This window comes from Engystomops pustulosus, chromosome 6 (assembly GCF_040894005.1).
Source record: "Engystomops pustulosus chromosome 6, aEngPut4.maternal, whole genome shotgun sequence".
Classification (NCBI taxonomy): Eukaryota; Metazoa; Chordata; class Amphibia; order Anura; family Leptodactylidae; genus Engystomops; species Engystomops pustulosus.
Window position 1 is genome coordinate 25992143 of NC_092416.1, and position 16754 is coordinate 26008896.

A 16754-nucleotide genomic window follows, 5' to 3' on the forward strand; every position below is an offset into this window, starting at 1 on the left:
TCAGTACAGGATAAGTAATGTCATGTATGTACACAGTGACTGCACCAGCAGCAGAATAGTGAGTGCAGCTCTGGGGTATAATACAGGATGTAACTCAGGATCAGTACAGGATAAGTAATGTCATGTATGTACACAGTGACTTCACCAGCAGCAGAATAGTGAGTGCAGCTCTGGAGTATAATACAGGATGTAACTCAGGATCAGTACAGGATAAGTAATGTCATGTATGCACACAATGACTGCACCAGCAGCAGAATAGTGAGTGCAGCTCTGGAGTATAATCATATTATAATATATATATATATATATAGCATGCCTATACCTGATAATATGGTGTACTTCAGGGCTTCCTGCGCCACTATATTCACCAGGCCGTTCAGTAAAGTATCCAGTGCGTTTCCGAGCTCCATGAGGTACTTGGACTCCCATGCCAGGCAGTATTGCTCTGTGGAGTGCAGCAGACTCTGCCATGGGGCAGCAAAACTCCCTACACGGGATATAAAGATATTACATGGGGTCCCCCTACCTCACCCATATACTATAACCAGTAAGAAGTCTCACCGTACTTCCCGGTACACAGCCACCCAGTGACAGCGATGCAGATATGAAGCTGCCGCCCACCGGTCAGAGGCAAAAACTCAAACTCCTCGATGGCTCCGACGCGTTTCTTCATCTTATAACCTGAGACAAAGGAGGACGCTCCGTCATTTATAATAGGATATTGGGTCCATGATTCCTGGGTGGCTGCACATGGGGGTCGTCCATTTTCAGCAAATAAACTTAGAAAGTTCTACAATTTTCTAACATACTTTCTGTTCCGCAGTTTTCTAGATCTCTGCTTGCTGTCATTCTGCAGAAGCTTCATTGTTTACTTCCTGTGGATAAACACTGCTCCTTGGACATGTGATGTCACACAGGTGCACTGCTCGTTATATCACACAGCTCTAATTATGCTTTTTGATAATGAGCCGTGCACCTGTGTGACATCACATGACCAGAGATATAACGTGCCGTGCACCTGTGTGACATCAAATGACTGGGGATATAACGAGCGGTGCACCTGTGTGACATCACATGACCAGGTATATAACAATCCGTGCACCTGTGTGACATCCAATGACCGGGGATATAGCGAGCCATGCACCTGTGTGACATCACATGACCAGGGACTGGCATTAATTTACAGGAAGTAAACAATAAAACTTCCTATACTGTAGAAGCAAGCAGAGATCTAGAAATCTGTGAGGAATTGATATAGAAAGTATATTTGGAAAATGTATAACTTTTTATTACACAAAGAATATTAAATATATTACGTATATTATTCTGGTGCCATCATGGTTACTACAAACCTGTTAACCCTGCCCCTGCTGCTCCGAATAGTGACGCCATGATAGCGATGCCAGCGGTGGACCCCAGAACGGCAGCTCCGGCGCTTCCAATGATGGTTGCGGCTCCTGCGGCTACGAGTGGCGCTGCCAGCCCTCCCGTCAGCCCTGTCATCAGAGGCAGAATACATCAGAGACATGACAGGAGGTGACCGGGTCACACTAAGGGGTAACAAGACCCTCACCTATAACCGTCCCCCCGCCCACAGTGGCCAGGCCTATAAGGAGGTAGCGCTTCATCTTCTTCCGACTTTCCTTCTTTTTGCGAGACGCCTGTTCTGACCTGAAAACCAAAAAGGACCAGGATGTTATCACAAATGTAAAACATACTGGCTGCCACCCAGCTTTCCCATGAACTCATCGTGAAAGGGAACCTGTCAGTAGGTATCCCTTTAATATCCAGTTTCAAGGGAAAGGTGGTTTAACCACATCAGTGCTGGAGCTCACATTCTCAGCTATACAAAAGCCGCTATTATTATTATTATTATTATTATTATTATACAGGAATGATCTGTGCAGTGACTGTAAAAACAAATGAACCCGGCGGGATAAAAGGAGAAAACAAGCAAAATAATTGCAGGCGGGAGTCAGGTGACGCTGTCAAAAAGACGAACAGCCGGGAGCCGAGAAACACAACAACACGAGAGGAGGCCACGGATCAGTGCACAATCCTCCAACGCTATCAGGAAGAAGCAACAAGCGTATCAAGCCGATCCCTGTGTTATACACAAGGCGTACTGATATATAATACACGTAACACCCCGGAGCAAACACAAAGGCCTGAAAGAACAACTACAATCAATACTAATAAGACATAAGAGCAGCAAGAAGCACCGTCTGATCCACTAACAAAAGACTTACTGTGACTTTATCGTAAATAAAAGATGTGTGCTCAGTGCTGCCCCCTATGTGCAAGAATATAACTACTATAATACTGCCCCCTATGTACAAGAATATACCTACTATAATACTGTCCCCTATGTACAAGAATATAACTACTATAATACTGCCCCCTATGTGCAAGAATATAACTACTATAATACTGCCCCCTATGTACAAGAATATAACTACTATAATACTGCCCCCTATGTACAAGAATATAACTACTATAATACTGCCCCCTATGTACAAGAATATAACTACTATAATACTGCCCCCTATGTACAAGAATATAACTACTATAATACTGTCCCCTATGTACAAGAATATAACTACTATAATACTGCCCCTATGTACAGGAATATAACTACTATAATACTGCCCCCTATGTACAGGAATATAACTACTATAATACTGCCCCCTATGTACAAGAATATAACTACTATAATACTGTCCCCTATGTACAAGAATATAACTACTATAATACTGCCCCCTATGTACAAGAATATAACTACTATAATACTGCCCCCTATGTACAAGAATATGACTACTATAATACTGCCCCCTATGTACAAGAATATAACTACTATAATACTGCCCCCTATGTACAAGAATATAACTACTATAATACTGCCCCCTATGTACAAGAATATAAACTACTATAATACTGCCCCTATGTACAGGAATATAACTACTATAATACTGCCCCCTATGTACAGGAATATAACTACTATAATACTGCCCCCTATGTACAAGAATATAACTACTATAATACTGCCCCCTATGTACAAGAATATAACTACTATAACACTGCCCCCTATGTACAAGAATATAACTACTATAATACTGCCCCCTATGTACAAGAATATAACTACTATAATACTGCCCCCTATGTACAAGAATATAACTACTATAATACTGCCCCCTATTTACAGGAATATAACTACTATAATACTGCCCCCTATGTACAGGAATATAACTACTATAATACTGCCCCCTATGTACAAGAATATAACTACTATAATACTGCCCCCTATGTACAAGAATATAACTACTATAATACTGCCCCCTATGTACAAGAATATAACTACTATAATACTGCTCCCTATGTACAAGAATATAACTACTATAATACTGTCCCCTGTGTACAAGAATATAACTACTATAATACTGCCCCCTATGTACAAGAATATAACTACTATAATACTGCCCCCTATGTACAGGAATATAACTACTATAATACTGCCCCCTGTGTACAGGAATATAACTACTATAATGCTGCCCCCCTCTGTACAAGAATATAACTGCTATAATACTGCCCCCTATGTACAGGAATATAACTACTATAATACTGTCCCCTATGTACAAGAATATAACTACTATAATACTGCCCCCTATGTACAAGAATATAACTACTATAATACTGCCCCCTATGTACAAGAATATAACTACTATAATACTGCCCCCCTATGTACAAGAATATAACTACTATAATACTGCCCCCTATGTACAAGAATATAACTACTATAATACTGTCCCCTATGTACAAGAATATAACTACTATAATACTGCTCCTATGTACAAGAATATAGCTACTATAATACTGCCCCCTATGTACAAGAATATAACTACTATAATCCTGTCCCCTATGTACAAGAATATAGCTACTATAATACTGCCCCCTATGTACAAGAATATAACTACTATAATCCTGCCCCCTATGTACAAGAATATAACTACTATAATCCTGCCCCCTATGTACAAGAATATAACTACTATAATACTGCCCCCTATGTACAAGAATATAACTACTATAATACTGCCCCCTATGTACAAGAATATAACTACTATAATACTGCCCCCTATGTACAAGAATATAACTACTATAATACTGCCCCCTATGTACAAGAATATAACTACTATAATACTGTCCCCTATGTACAAGAATATAACTACTATAATACTGCTCCTATGTACAAGAATATAACTACTATAATACTGCCCTCTATGTACAAGAATATAACTACTATAATACTACCCCCTATGTACAAGAATATAACTACAATAATACTGCCCCCTATGTACAACAATATAACTACTATAATACTACCCCCTATGTACAAGAATATAACTACAATAATACTGCCCCCTATGTACAAGAATATAACTACTATAATACTACCCCCTATGTACAACAATATAACTACTATAATACTACCCCCTATGTACAAGAATATAACTACAATAATACTGCCCCCTATGTACAAGAATATAACTACTATACTACTGCCCCCTATGTACAACAATATAACTACTATAATACTACCCCCTATGTACAAGAATATAACTACAATAATACTGCCCCCTATGTACAAGAATATAACTACTATAATACTGCCCCCTATGTACAAGAATATAACTACTATAATACTGCTCCTATGTACAAGAATATAACTACTATAATACTGCCCCCTATGTACAACAATATAACTACTATAATACTGCCCCCTATGTACAAGAATATAACTACAATAATACTGCCCCCTATGTACAGGAATATAACTACTATAATACTGCCCCCTATGTACAAGAATATAACTACTATAATACTGTCCCCTATGTACAAGAATATAACTACTATAATACTGCCCCCTATGTACAAGAATATAACTACTATAATACTGCTCCCTATGTACAAGAATATAACTACAATAATACTGTCCCCTATGTACAAGAATCTCATTGATATAATATCCTCCCTTTATGGATATGATTGGATAGAAGATTTTCATATATGACTGGAGTTGCTCTTTAGGGCTTGTTCACACAGACACATAATAGGAGTATTATCATGCAGGTACATACCGCGGTGGCGTCTCCTTGATGGGCAGCACAGTGAGTAAAGACAAGGTTATTGCAGGTGATAATCATATAACATTAGATATAGGTGTTGTACTATCTGTCCTCACCCCTGATCTGCAGGTCCCCCCAGGCTCGGGTCATTGTATAGGTAGCGGTAACTAATGCCCATAATAAAGCTGTGTGATTTATGTCACCTTGTCATGTCCCCACACACAACGCACCATAAATATCACACAGATCAATAGTACCGGCCACTAATGGCAAAACAACAGATACCGAAATGTTTTTCTGACCTCACCCGGAGCTGAACCTCCTGCACTGCATCGCTGTACAATACTGCAACTTCCTCATACAGTTTACAATTATTAATTCTGCTGGAAATGGGAAAGGAAGACAATGCTGCTGCCTTGGGGAAGGGGCAGGAAGAGAGACAATACTACTGCTGGTTGTGCAGAAATGTGGTACTTGGAGTTACTGGGGAGATATTTTGTACTGCATTGTTCTATTTAGAGCTGTCAGGGAGGTATTTTGTGTTGCACTGTGCACCCGTGTAGGGAGGTATTTTGTGCTGTAGTGTAGTACTTGGAGCTACTGGGGAGGTATTTTGTGCTGTACAGTAGTACTTGGAGCTACTGGGGAGGTATTTTGTGTTGCACTGTGCACCCGTGTAGGGTGGTATTTTGTGCTGTACAGTAGTACTTGGAGCTACTGGGGAGGTATTTTGTGCTGTACTGTAGTAATTGGAGCTATTGGGGAGGTATTTTGTGCTGTACTGTAGTACTTGGAGCTACTGGGGAGGTATTTTGTGCTGTACTGTAGTACTTGGAGCTACTGGGGAGGTATTTTGTGCTGTACTGTAGTACTTGGAGCTACTGGGGAGGTATTTTGTGCTGTACTGTAGTACTTGGAGCTACTGGGGAGGTATTTTGTGCTGTACTGTAGTACTTGGAGCTACTGGGGAGGTATTTTATGCTGTACTGTAGTACTTGGAGCTACTGGGGAGGTATTTTGTGCTGTACTGTAGTACTTGGAGCTACTGGGGAGGTATTTTGTGCAGTACTGAGATACTTGGAGATGCTGGGGAGCAATTGTTTCCGGTCCTAGGGTACAGTATTTGAAGCTACTGGGGAGGTATTTTATACTGCACTGTTCTTTTTAGAGCTGTCAGGGAGGTATTTTGTGTCGCACTGTGCTACACAGGAGGTATTTTGTGCTCTACTCTAGTACTTGGAGCTACTGGAGAGGTATTTTGTGCTGTACTGTAGTATTGGAGCTACTGGAGAGGTATTTTGTGCTGTTCTGTAGTACTTGGAGCTACTGGAGAGGTATTTTGTGCTGTACTGTAGTACTTGGAGCTACTGGAGAGGTATTTTGTGCTGTTCTGTAGTACTTGGAGCTACTGGAGAGGTATTTTGTGCTGTACTGTAGTACTTGGAGCTACTGGGGAGGTATTTTATGCTGTACTGTAGTACTTGGAGCTACTGGAGAGGTATTTTGTGCTGTACTGTAGTACTTGGAGCTACTGGAGAGGTATTTTGTGCTGTACTGTAGTACTTGGAGCTACTGTAGAGGTATATTGTGCGGTACTGAGACACTAGGAGTTGCTGGGTAGCAATAGTTTCCGGTCCTCGGGTACAGTATTTGAAGCTACTGGGGAGGTATTTTCTACTGCATTGTTATATTTAGAGCTGTCAGGGAGGTATTTTGTGTTGCACTGTGCTATACGGGTGGTATTTTGTGCTATACTGTAGTACTTGGAGCTACTGGAGTGGTATTTTGTGCTGTAGTGTAGTACTTGGAGCTACTGGAGTGGTATTTTGTGCTGTAGTGTAGTACTTGGAGCTACTGGAGAGGTATTTTGTGCTGTAGTGTAGTACTTGGAGCTACTGGAGTGGTATTTTGTGCTGTAGTGTAGTACTTGGAGCTACTGGAGTGGTATTTTGTGCTGTAGTGTAGTACTTGGAGCTACTGGAGTGGTATTTTGTGCTGTAGTGTAGTACTTGGAGCTACTGGAGTGGTATTTTGTGCTGTAGTGTAGTACTTGGAGCTACTGGAGTGGTATTTTGTGCTGTAGTGTAGTACTTGGAGCTACTGGAGTGGTATTTTGTGCTGTAGTGTAGTACTTGGAGCTACTGGAGTGGTATTTTGTGCTGTAGTGTAGTACTTGGAGCTACTGGAGTGGTATTTTGTGCTGTAGTGTAGTACTTGGAGCTACTGGAGTGGTATTTTGTGCTGTAGTGTAGTACTTGGAGCTACTGGAGTGGTATTTTGTGCTGTAGTGTAGTACTTGGAGCTACTGGAGTGGTATTTTGTGCTGTAGTGTAGTACTTGGAGCTACTGGAGTGGTATTTTGTGCTGTAGTGTAGTACTTGGAGCTACTGGAGTGGTATTTTGTGCTGTAGTGTAGTACTTGGAGCTACTGGAGTGGTATTTTGTGCTGTAGTGTAGTACTTGGAGCTACTGGAGTGGTATTTTGTGCTGTAGTGTAGTACTTGGAGCTACTGGAGTGGTATTTTGTGCTGTAGTGTAGTACTTGGAGCTACTGGAGTGGTATTTTGTGCTGTAGTGTAGTACTTGGAGCTACTGGAGTGGTATTTTGTGCTGTAGTGTAGTACTTGGAGCTACTGGAGTGGTATTTTGTGCTGTAGTGTAGTACTTGGAGCTACTGGAGTGGTATTTTGTGCTGTAGTGTAGTACTTGGAGCTACTGGAGTGGTATTTTGTGCTGTAGTGTAGTACTTGGAGCTACTGGAGTGGTATTTTGTGCTGTAGTGTAGTACTTGGAGCTACTGGAGTGGTATTTTGTGCTGTAGTGTAGTACTTGGAGCTACTGAAGTGGTATTTTGTGCTGTAGTGTAGTAGTAATTTTTATGGTATTGTGGTAGCTGGGAGCTACTAGGGATTCTGTGCAGGACTGTAAGGTTTTCGGGCAATTCAGGGGAGGTATATTGTGCTGTATTGTGTGTTAATCAGGCAATGCTACCAAGGTTAATTATGTATAAGAGGCTTTTCTCCTGGGATATCATGTCACTCTATCACTTGGGGATAACCTGTCCCCGTTATCAGCGTGTGATAGTGAGGAAGCCATTAATGATACGGCTCCATCCATCTCTGGAGCCCACGCCCTGTACAATACGCTGAGGTCAAGGCTGCTGTTGGTAAGGGTGATAAGTATGTGATTACAACACTACCCCACACATCACAGGGATCAATGGTGGCTGCACTGATAATAGGAGGTATAAACAATGCTATAAAAGGGATGATAACCCTATAGAGAAAACTAGGACAAGGGAGAACAACACCCTCCAAATAGGGAATGAGGAGGTTATGGAGTCATAGAGGATAACTCTCAGAATAATGGTGGACAACCCATACTGCAAGCGCTGACCATTAGGACCCCCAGTTGCTCTCGGGGTCCCCTGGGGCATCCAATGTCAATGGCCAGAGTTCCATTCACTTCTATAGGATTTCCATGGTGCATGCAGCTCAGCTCTGGGATAACTATGTGATTATACCCCACTCTGCTGTATCAGTACTCACTCTGACGGCTCCTCCGTATACTTTTTCAGGTTCTCCATCATGGACTCCTCACTCAGTTCCATGGTTTCCGGTGGGACCCGCAGCAGCCAGGAGACGTGGGAGATTAATACTCGGCTCCTTGCATCATAATACCCTGCAGATAAGGAAACAAATCAGGACATGTACAGTGGGAGCTTCTCCTGTAGAAGACTCCTCTACAGTGAAACAATCGTCAACCCCTTTTAGTCGTTAAAGGGGGTGTTCAAGGTTGGAGTCTATCAAGAACTAAAAGTTTTTGCATCAGATTTCTCTGTGCGAGTCGTAGGGCCAATCTCACATCATCCGCCGCTCAGTTTATGGGGCGACATAAAAGGCGACGATCTCTGCGGCTGCAGTTTCATCAGATAAAACAGATGGATTTTGGAATTAGCATTTAGATCACTGCAGGTTTTACAGCGCGACGCGTTTTACCGCTGGGTGACGTCAGCGCGGGCATCATTCAGGGGCTTATAGAGGTTCAGCCGTAAAACACTGGCATAGGAGATGGAGGATTGTGAGATTATTGTATGGGGGGGGGTCATCATCATTTGTCGTAACTCACCGTCTCGCAGGCAGAACGACACCAGATCCTGAAATATAGAAAGAAGAAAATATAAGGACAAGAACTGATCAGCTTATGTGATGAGATCCCAGTAACCATTAATGTCCTAATCAGCTAACGGAAGCTGGGGGACCACTATACTTCTGACCGAGCACACTGCCATACATCATACAGTGGTTGTGCTTGGTATTACAACTCAGCCCCATTCAAGTGAAAACACTTACTCATTGATCCAGGCACTGTTACTGTGGTAATCTCTTATATCTCATTTCCATTCCCACCTTTCTTATAAAATAAACTTTTAAAAAACATCTACCACCAGGATGAAGGATTGTAAACCCAGCACACTGATAGACTGGTGTGCGCCCCCTCTGGCAGGATCTGCTCTTCTTTTAGCTTCTTATGCCCTAGTTTATACAAAAAAAAGGCTTTCAAAATTACGCAAATGAGCCCAAGGTGCTCCGGTCTCCATAGATGTTAATGGAGCATAGAGCCCCTCAGGCTCATTTGCATAATCATTACAGCCCTTTTACTTAAAACCAAGGCCATAAGAAAGAAGCGCAGAAGCTAAAAGAACTGCAGATCCTGCCAGAGGGGAAACACCAGTATTTCAGTTTGCTTGGTTTACAATTCTTCATCCTGGGGGCAGATGTTCTTTAAAATTATGCTAGTGAACCAGAAAGGTTCTTGGGGCGTTAGCAGAGCTGCTCCTTGCGCTTCACAGACTGTTACACTGTCTCACCCTCCCCCTTAGAACCCACCACCACTGTGTGAGAATACAACAGGAAGAGGTGCTGAAGGAGCAGGGTGAGACAGTGTATCTGCAGGAGTTCTGCTAACACGCCCTAGAGTCCTACTGGCTCATTAGCAGAGTTTTAAAAGTTGATCTTAGAAGGAAAGAGGCCATGGAGAAGAAATATAAGCAGATTACCAAATTGTGTGTGCGTCAAAGTGATGTAAATGTAATGTAAATATAATGTAAGCACAATGTAAACGCAACCTAAATGTGTCCTACCTCTGGGATTGTTATTGAGAATGTTCCCTATTCACTGATAGCAAGCAGGGGGCAATATGAAAGAAGATAATATATTATTAAAGTCAAGCTTCAGCAACTATTCAGAAGGCGAAAAAGAAGGTCCTCGGTTCCGGGAAACAGTGATTCCAGGACATGCATTACCTGAGTTATTATGGTCGGGTTGGTCTTTAGGTCTGAATCTTCCAGTAAAACTTTAGTGAACGTGTCGGTTCCTTCACCGCCCAAACCACTGGCAAACGCCTCCATGGCCGGAATGACGGAGGGGCACAGGTCCAGCCATCGCACCAGGTCCTCCACAAACTTCCTGCAGAACTCCCTGCATAGGGGGAAAACATCCCATGTTAACCAGGGGGCAGTGGCAGGGCCGTGGAGTTGGAATTTGTGACCAGTTTGGTGGAGACAGGGTCGTAATAAAATGGACCGGATCCACAAACATATTCTGAAATTTCCGTTAAATGTCTGTTTAGTTCCTGATCTAAGGATTCGGGCCAGGGTGAACAACATTTATTGGTCCAAGGGCCGCACCGTTATACAGATCCGTCACCAGCATCCTAGTTAATAACAGATAATAATAGTACTGGAGACCGCAAGAGCAGACGAATACTAATACTGGAGACCCCCAGAGCAGATGAATACTAATACTGGAGACCCCAGAGCAGATGAATACTAATACTGGAGGCCCCAGAGCAGATGAATACTAATACTGGAGACCCCAGAGCAGATGAATACTAATACTGGAGACCCCAGAGCAGATGAATACTAATACTGGAGACCCCAGAGCAGATGAATACTAATACTGGAGACCCCAGAGCAGATGAATACTAATACTGGAGACCCCAGAGCATAGGAAAAGTAATACTGGAGACCCCCAGAGAATTCTCTCCTAAGTTTTTAGTTGAGGGGAATGTGGCTGCACTTTATGTACATGCTCAGGAGTGAAGCTCCTCCCCTACAGATCACAGGAATAATGCCCTAGGAAGGACTCATGTCAGCACTGCTAGACTGATCAGGAAAGCAGGACTGTGGAGTCGGTGACAATTTTGGAGGAGTTGGAGTTTGAGTTAAGGTGGAAATTTGGTTTACTGACTCTACAGCCCCGGGCACTGGGTGAATCAGGAGAGAACAAACATCCCTGAAATCTTTCAGTCCTTACCTCTGCTCTTTCTCTGGGAAGAGCTGCGCCAGTGACATGCCGCACAGCCCGGCGTAGGAAAAGCGTGCAGGTTCGCTCAGCGACCTCCCCAGCAGGATGGCGGCGCTGCTTCCATCTGATTCGTCCTGCATGATGTCACCTCCGCTGGCTCACCTGTAGACACAGAACAAGCTTCAGCCCGGAGCACTAATTTATTACAATAAATTACAAAGCCTGTGCGCTCTTCTGGCCTCTCCCATGCTTTACACTACAGCACTGCTTGTATGCACTGGCAGGCAATGTATTAATGGAAGCTCAGCAGAACAGGATGCGGTACTGCGGCTCCTTCCACATGGAGGACATAGGTGATAGGACAACCCCTCTAATGAGGCTAATAGCGCACATTACTCCTGGTATCTGTGATTCTGGGTCAGGTAGTAAACTCTATGGATTTCTTCACGTGCAGCGAATAACAAATAGCGGAGATAATACAGGACACGGCTGAAAGGGCCGGTGGTCTCAAGGTATTCACATCCTTGTGTTCATATATCTCTATCAGCAGTGGGGGTCGCTGTTTTTTACAATGGGAGGGACCTGAAAGAACTCGGATCCTTGCTGTTCAGTCCCTTACATACTTCAGTAGTTTTCCAGGAATCCTTGCATAGATCCAGGCACCGTGACTGTGATAACCTTCTCATATTTCTTATCCATGACCAAAGAAATTTTAAAATGATGCTAATAAGCCAGAACAGCTTCAGAAGCTTCACAGGCTGTTACACTGTGTGAGATTACTTCCCCAATCCCGCTGTGTAAGATTACATCAGGCTGAGGGAGCAGGCGGAAAGGAAGACAGTCTGTAAAGCTGCAGCATGGAGGAGCTCTGGTAATACCCCACCAGAGTACTTGTGTCTCGGGAGCATCATTTTAAAAGTTGATTTTAGAAGGATGGAGTTCCTGGATAACAAATAAAAGAAGATGACCACAGTCACGGTGCCTGGATCTATCCTGCTTGCATTTGATAGAGACTATGGTCGGTGGCAGCAGATTGATACATTGTAACAGCAGGGCAGAGAGTATGAAAACATATGGCACTTTTCCTGGTAACACGTGGCATCTGTCTGGGTACCACGTGACCCAAAGATATAGTATATATATACAGAGATATACTGAGATATAAATGTGTCACCGAGGATGACGTACATAAAAATCTGATACATGGGGACCATCGCAAATCACTGTAACAACTATACATGGAGAGACTTCTCTAATACTAAACTCACAAGCAGTGATCAGATCAGTACTCCCAGGCATAGTATCAGTCCTGCTTGGTGTGATATCAGTACTCCCTAGTATATTATTACTACTGTCCAGCGTAGTATCAGAACCCCCTGGTGTAGTAACAGTACTGCCTGTAGAATAAGTATGGCCGGGCTGTAGCATCAGTACTCCCTGGTGTAGCATCAGTATCTGCCTGCCTTGGTGTAGTATCAGAACCCCTGAGTGTAGTAATAGTACTGCCTGCCGTACTCCGTGAAGTAGTATCAGAACCCCTAGTGTAGTATCAATACTCCATGCTGTAGTATCAGTACTGCCTGGCACACTCCGTGCTGTAGTATCAGTACTGCCTGGCACACTCTGTGCTGTAGTATCAGTACTGCCTGGCACACTCTGTGCTGCAGTATCAGTACTGCCTGGCACACTCTGTGCTGCAGTATCAGTACTGCCTGGCACACTCTGTGCTGTAGTATCAGTACTGCCTGGCACACTCTGTGCTGTAGTATCAGTACTGTCTGGCACACTCTGTGCTGCAGTATCAATACTGCCTGGCACACTCTGTGCTGCAGTATCAATACTGCCTGGCATACTCTGTGCTGTAGTATCTGTAGTGCCTGGCATACTCTGTGCTGTAGTATCAGTAGTGCCTGGCATCCTCCGTGCTGTAGTATCAATACTGCCTGGCATACTCCGTGCTGTAGTATCAATACTGCCTGGCATACTCCGTGCTGTAGTATCAATACTGCCTGGCATACTCTGTGCTGTAGTATCAGTGCTCCCGGGTGTAGCATCAGTGCTCCCGGGTGTAGCACCAGGGCTCCTTGGTGTAGCATCAGGGCTCCTTGGTGTAGCATCAGGGCTCCTTGGTGTAGCATCAGGACTAATTGGTGTAGCATCAGGACTCATTGGTGTAGCATCAGGACTCATTGGTGTAGCATCAGGACTCCTTGGTGTAGCATCAGTACTCCGTGGTGTAGCATCAGTACTCCGTGGTGTAGTATCAGTGCTCCGTGGTGTAGCATCAGTACTCCGTGGTGTAGCATCAGTACTCCGTGGTGTAGCATCAGTACTCCGTGGTGTAGCATCAGTACTCCGTGGTGTAGCATCAGGACTCCGTGGTGTAGTATCAGGACTCCTTGGTGTAGTATCAGGACTCCTTGGTGTAGTATCAGTGCTCCCGGGTGTAGCATCAGTGCTCCCGGGTGTAGCATCAGTACTCCGTGGTGTAGCATCAGTACTCCGTGGTGTAGCATCAGTACTCCGTGGTGTAGTATCAGTACTCCGTGGTGTAGCATCAGTGCTCCCGGGTGTAGCATCAGTACTCCGTGGTGTAGCATCAGTACTCCGTGGTGTAGTATCAGTACTCCGTGGTGTAGTATCAGTGCTCCCGGGTGTAGTATCAGTGCTCCCGGGTGTAGTATCAGTGCTCCCGGGTGTAGTATCAGTGCTCCCGGGTGTAGTATCAGGACTGCAATCTTCATGTGGGCCCCCAAAACATACAATGCAAAATGTCCAATAATCGAATCCCAGTCGGGCGCATGCTGGGAGTTGTAGTCCCCCTGCCGGGCCAGGTGAGGGAGGAGCTTGTGGTGACATCACCATGGCAGCAGGTGACATAGGCTCAGCCCGGGCTGTATACACTTTACATTGCACTTTCCTCCACCCCCGGAGCCATACTGTACCCCTCACCCCTCTATCCCCCACAGAGGCACTACTACCACCACCATCACACACTGAGGCACTACTACTCCCACCATCACATACTGAGGTAGTACTACCACCATTACAGCCAACACAGAGGTAGTATTACTCCCATCATCACATACAGAGGTACTACTACCACCACCATCACAGTCTCACATAGCGGTACTACTACTCCCACCACCGCAGCCACACTCCGCACTACTCACCCCAGCGGCGCCAGACCCGGAGCCAGGCCGCATCTACGGAAAGAGCGCAGATCGCTGTGAATCCCGCCTGTACGCTGGTGGCGTAGCGCGGGGCACGGGCGGCCGTGGCCAGAGATACGCACATTACGTAAGGTTACTCCGGGCCGTGAGCTGGCAGGCGGACTTTGAGTCCCGGGGAGGGACTGTTACTATGGAGACGGGACACTTCCGGCTGGGACAGACAGCTGATATTAATTCTCTAACCCTATAACTTCCTATTGTATCTGCGCCTGGGAAAGCTGGGTGACAGCTGGGTACATGAGTCCTTATGATAAATCCACCTTGTTACAGAATATCACCAGGAATGTACAGACACCATGGAATAGACGTGTATGGCTAAGGCTCTGTTCACATTACACACATTGTCTTCACATTAAAATAAGATATGTCAAATTTTACTGTCATTGGAAACAGTCAGCAAATTGGTTGCTTGATGGAAACCTAATAATGCGGTGGGTTCAATCAGTGTTAGGCCTCGCACACACTACTATATATGGGGCTGCCATTAACCGTTTCAGGACCTCGCCCTTTTTTGTTTTTTCATTTTAATTTTTCACTCCCCATGATCAAAAATCTATAACTTTTTTATTTTTCCATCTACAGAGCTGTGTGAGGTCTTGTTTTCTGCATAACAAATTGCACTTCATAGTGATGGTATTTAATATTCCATGCCGTGTACTGGGAAGCAGGAAAAAAATTCCAAATGCAGTGAAATTGGTAAAAAAACGCATTTGTGCCGTTTTCTTGAGGGCTTGGATATTACGGCTTTCACTGTCCACCACAAATGACAGGTCTACTTTATTCTTTGGGTCGGTACGATTACGGGGATACCAAATTTGTATAGGTTTTATAATGTTTTCATACATTTACAAAAATTAAAACCCCCTGTACAAAATTTTTTTTGTGGGATTTTGCCATCTTCTGGCGCTAATAACTTTTTTATACTTTGGTGCATGGAGCTGTGGGTGGTGTCATTTTTCATGACGTTTACAATGTCATCATTTTTAGGACTGTACGACCTTCTGATCACTTTTTATAGAATTTTAAATTTTTTTTTAAATGGCAAAAAAGTGCTATTTTTGACTTTGGGCACGATTTTCCATTACGGGGTTATACGCAGTGAAAAACCGTTAGTATATTTTGATAGATCGGGCATTTTCGGACGCGGCGATACCTAATGCGTTTATGATTTTTACTGTTTATTTATATCAGTTCTAGGGAAAGGGGGGTGATTTGAGTTTTTAGGTTTTTTTATTACAACTTTTTTTTTTAAACTTTTTTTTTATTTTTAGTATTTTTCAGACTCCCTAGGGTACTTTAACCCTAGGGTGTCTGTACGATCCTATCATATACTGCTATACTACAGTATGTCAGTATATGGGGATTTTACTACTCATACATTACAATGTGCTGATAGCACATTGTAATGAATGGGTTAACCCGAAGTAGCCTCTGGTCTTCGTGAGACCCGAGGCTACCATGGCGACGGATCGACGCTCCCCGATGACATCACGGGGAGCTACGATCCTTGGAAAAATGGCAGCGTCCATGCGCCACCATCTTTTTGAAGCCGCCGGCAGCTTTGCCAGCACCGATCGCGGGTGTTACCAATAAGCCTTAGCTGCAGTATGCAGCAAAGACTTACCGGCTATGGAGAGGGCTCAGCCCGTGAGCCCTCTCCAATCACCCGCGGCCGACCCGTGACCTGCTATTACGTCACGGGTCGTGAAAGGGTTAATAATCATAATAATAATTCCTTTATTTATATAGCGCGCACAGATTACGCAGCGCTGCACAGAACTTGTCAGATCAGTCCCTGTCCCCAATGGGGCTCACAATCTAATCAACCTACCAGTATGTTTTGGAGTGTGGGAGGAAACCGGAGGACCTGGAGGAAACCCACACAAACATGGAGAGAACATACAAACTCTTTGCAGATGTTGACCTGGGTGGGATTTGAACCCAGGACCCCAGCGCTTGCCTTTGACTACTATAATACACAGAAGCGGGTTATAATATTGGGCCCGTGACCACCTGAACCAATTGCCATGTTTGATACTGTCCTGTAGAGATAATAAAGAGAAGGAGCCATATAGGCTCTGGTACGTGGCGGC

At 44.0% G+C, this 16754-nt stretch overlaps 1 protein-coding gene across 1 annotated transcript in view; it reads right to left on the bottom strand.

The window, feature by feature from the left end:
- Nucleotides 1-14749, bottom strand: part of TMCO4 (transmembrane and coiled-coil domains 4) — a 29509-nt gene extending 14760 nt beyond the window's left edge. The window contains exons 1-9 of the mRNA XM_072155167.1: nt 14602-14749; nt 11438-11590; nt 10426-10600; nt 9249-9276; nt 8669-8801; nt 1574-1671; nt 1353-1496; nt 562-681; nt 323-487 (exon numbers count right to left, since the gene is read on the bottom strand). Of these exons, the coding sequence (XP_072011268.1) occupies nt 323-487; nt 562-681; nt 1353-1496; nt 1574-1671; nt 8669-8801; nt 9249-9276; nt 10426-10600; nt 11438-11568 (994 nt within the window). The 5' untranslated portion in view covers nt 11569-11590; nt 14602-14749. The remainder of the gene's footprint in view (nt 1-322; nt 488-561; nt 682-1352; nt 1497-1573; nt 1672-8668; nt 8802-9248; nt 9277-10425; nt 10601-11437; nt 11591-14601) is intronic.
- Nucleotides 14750-16754: the final 2005 nt, after the last annotated feature.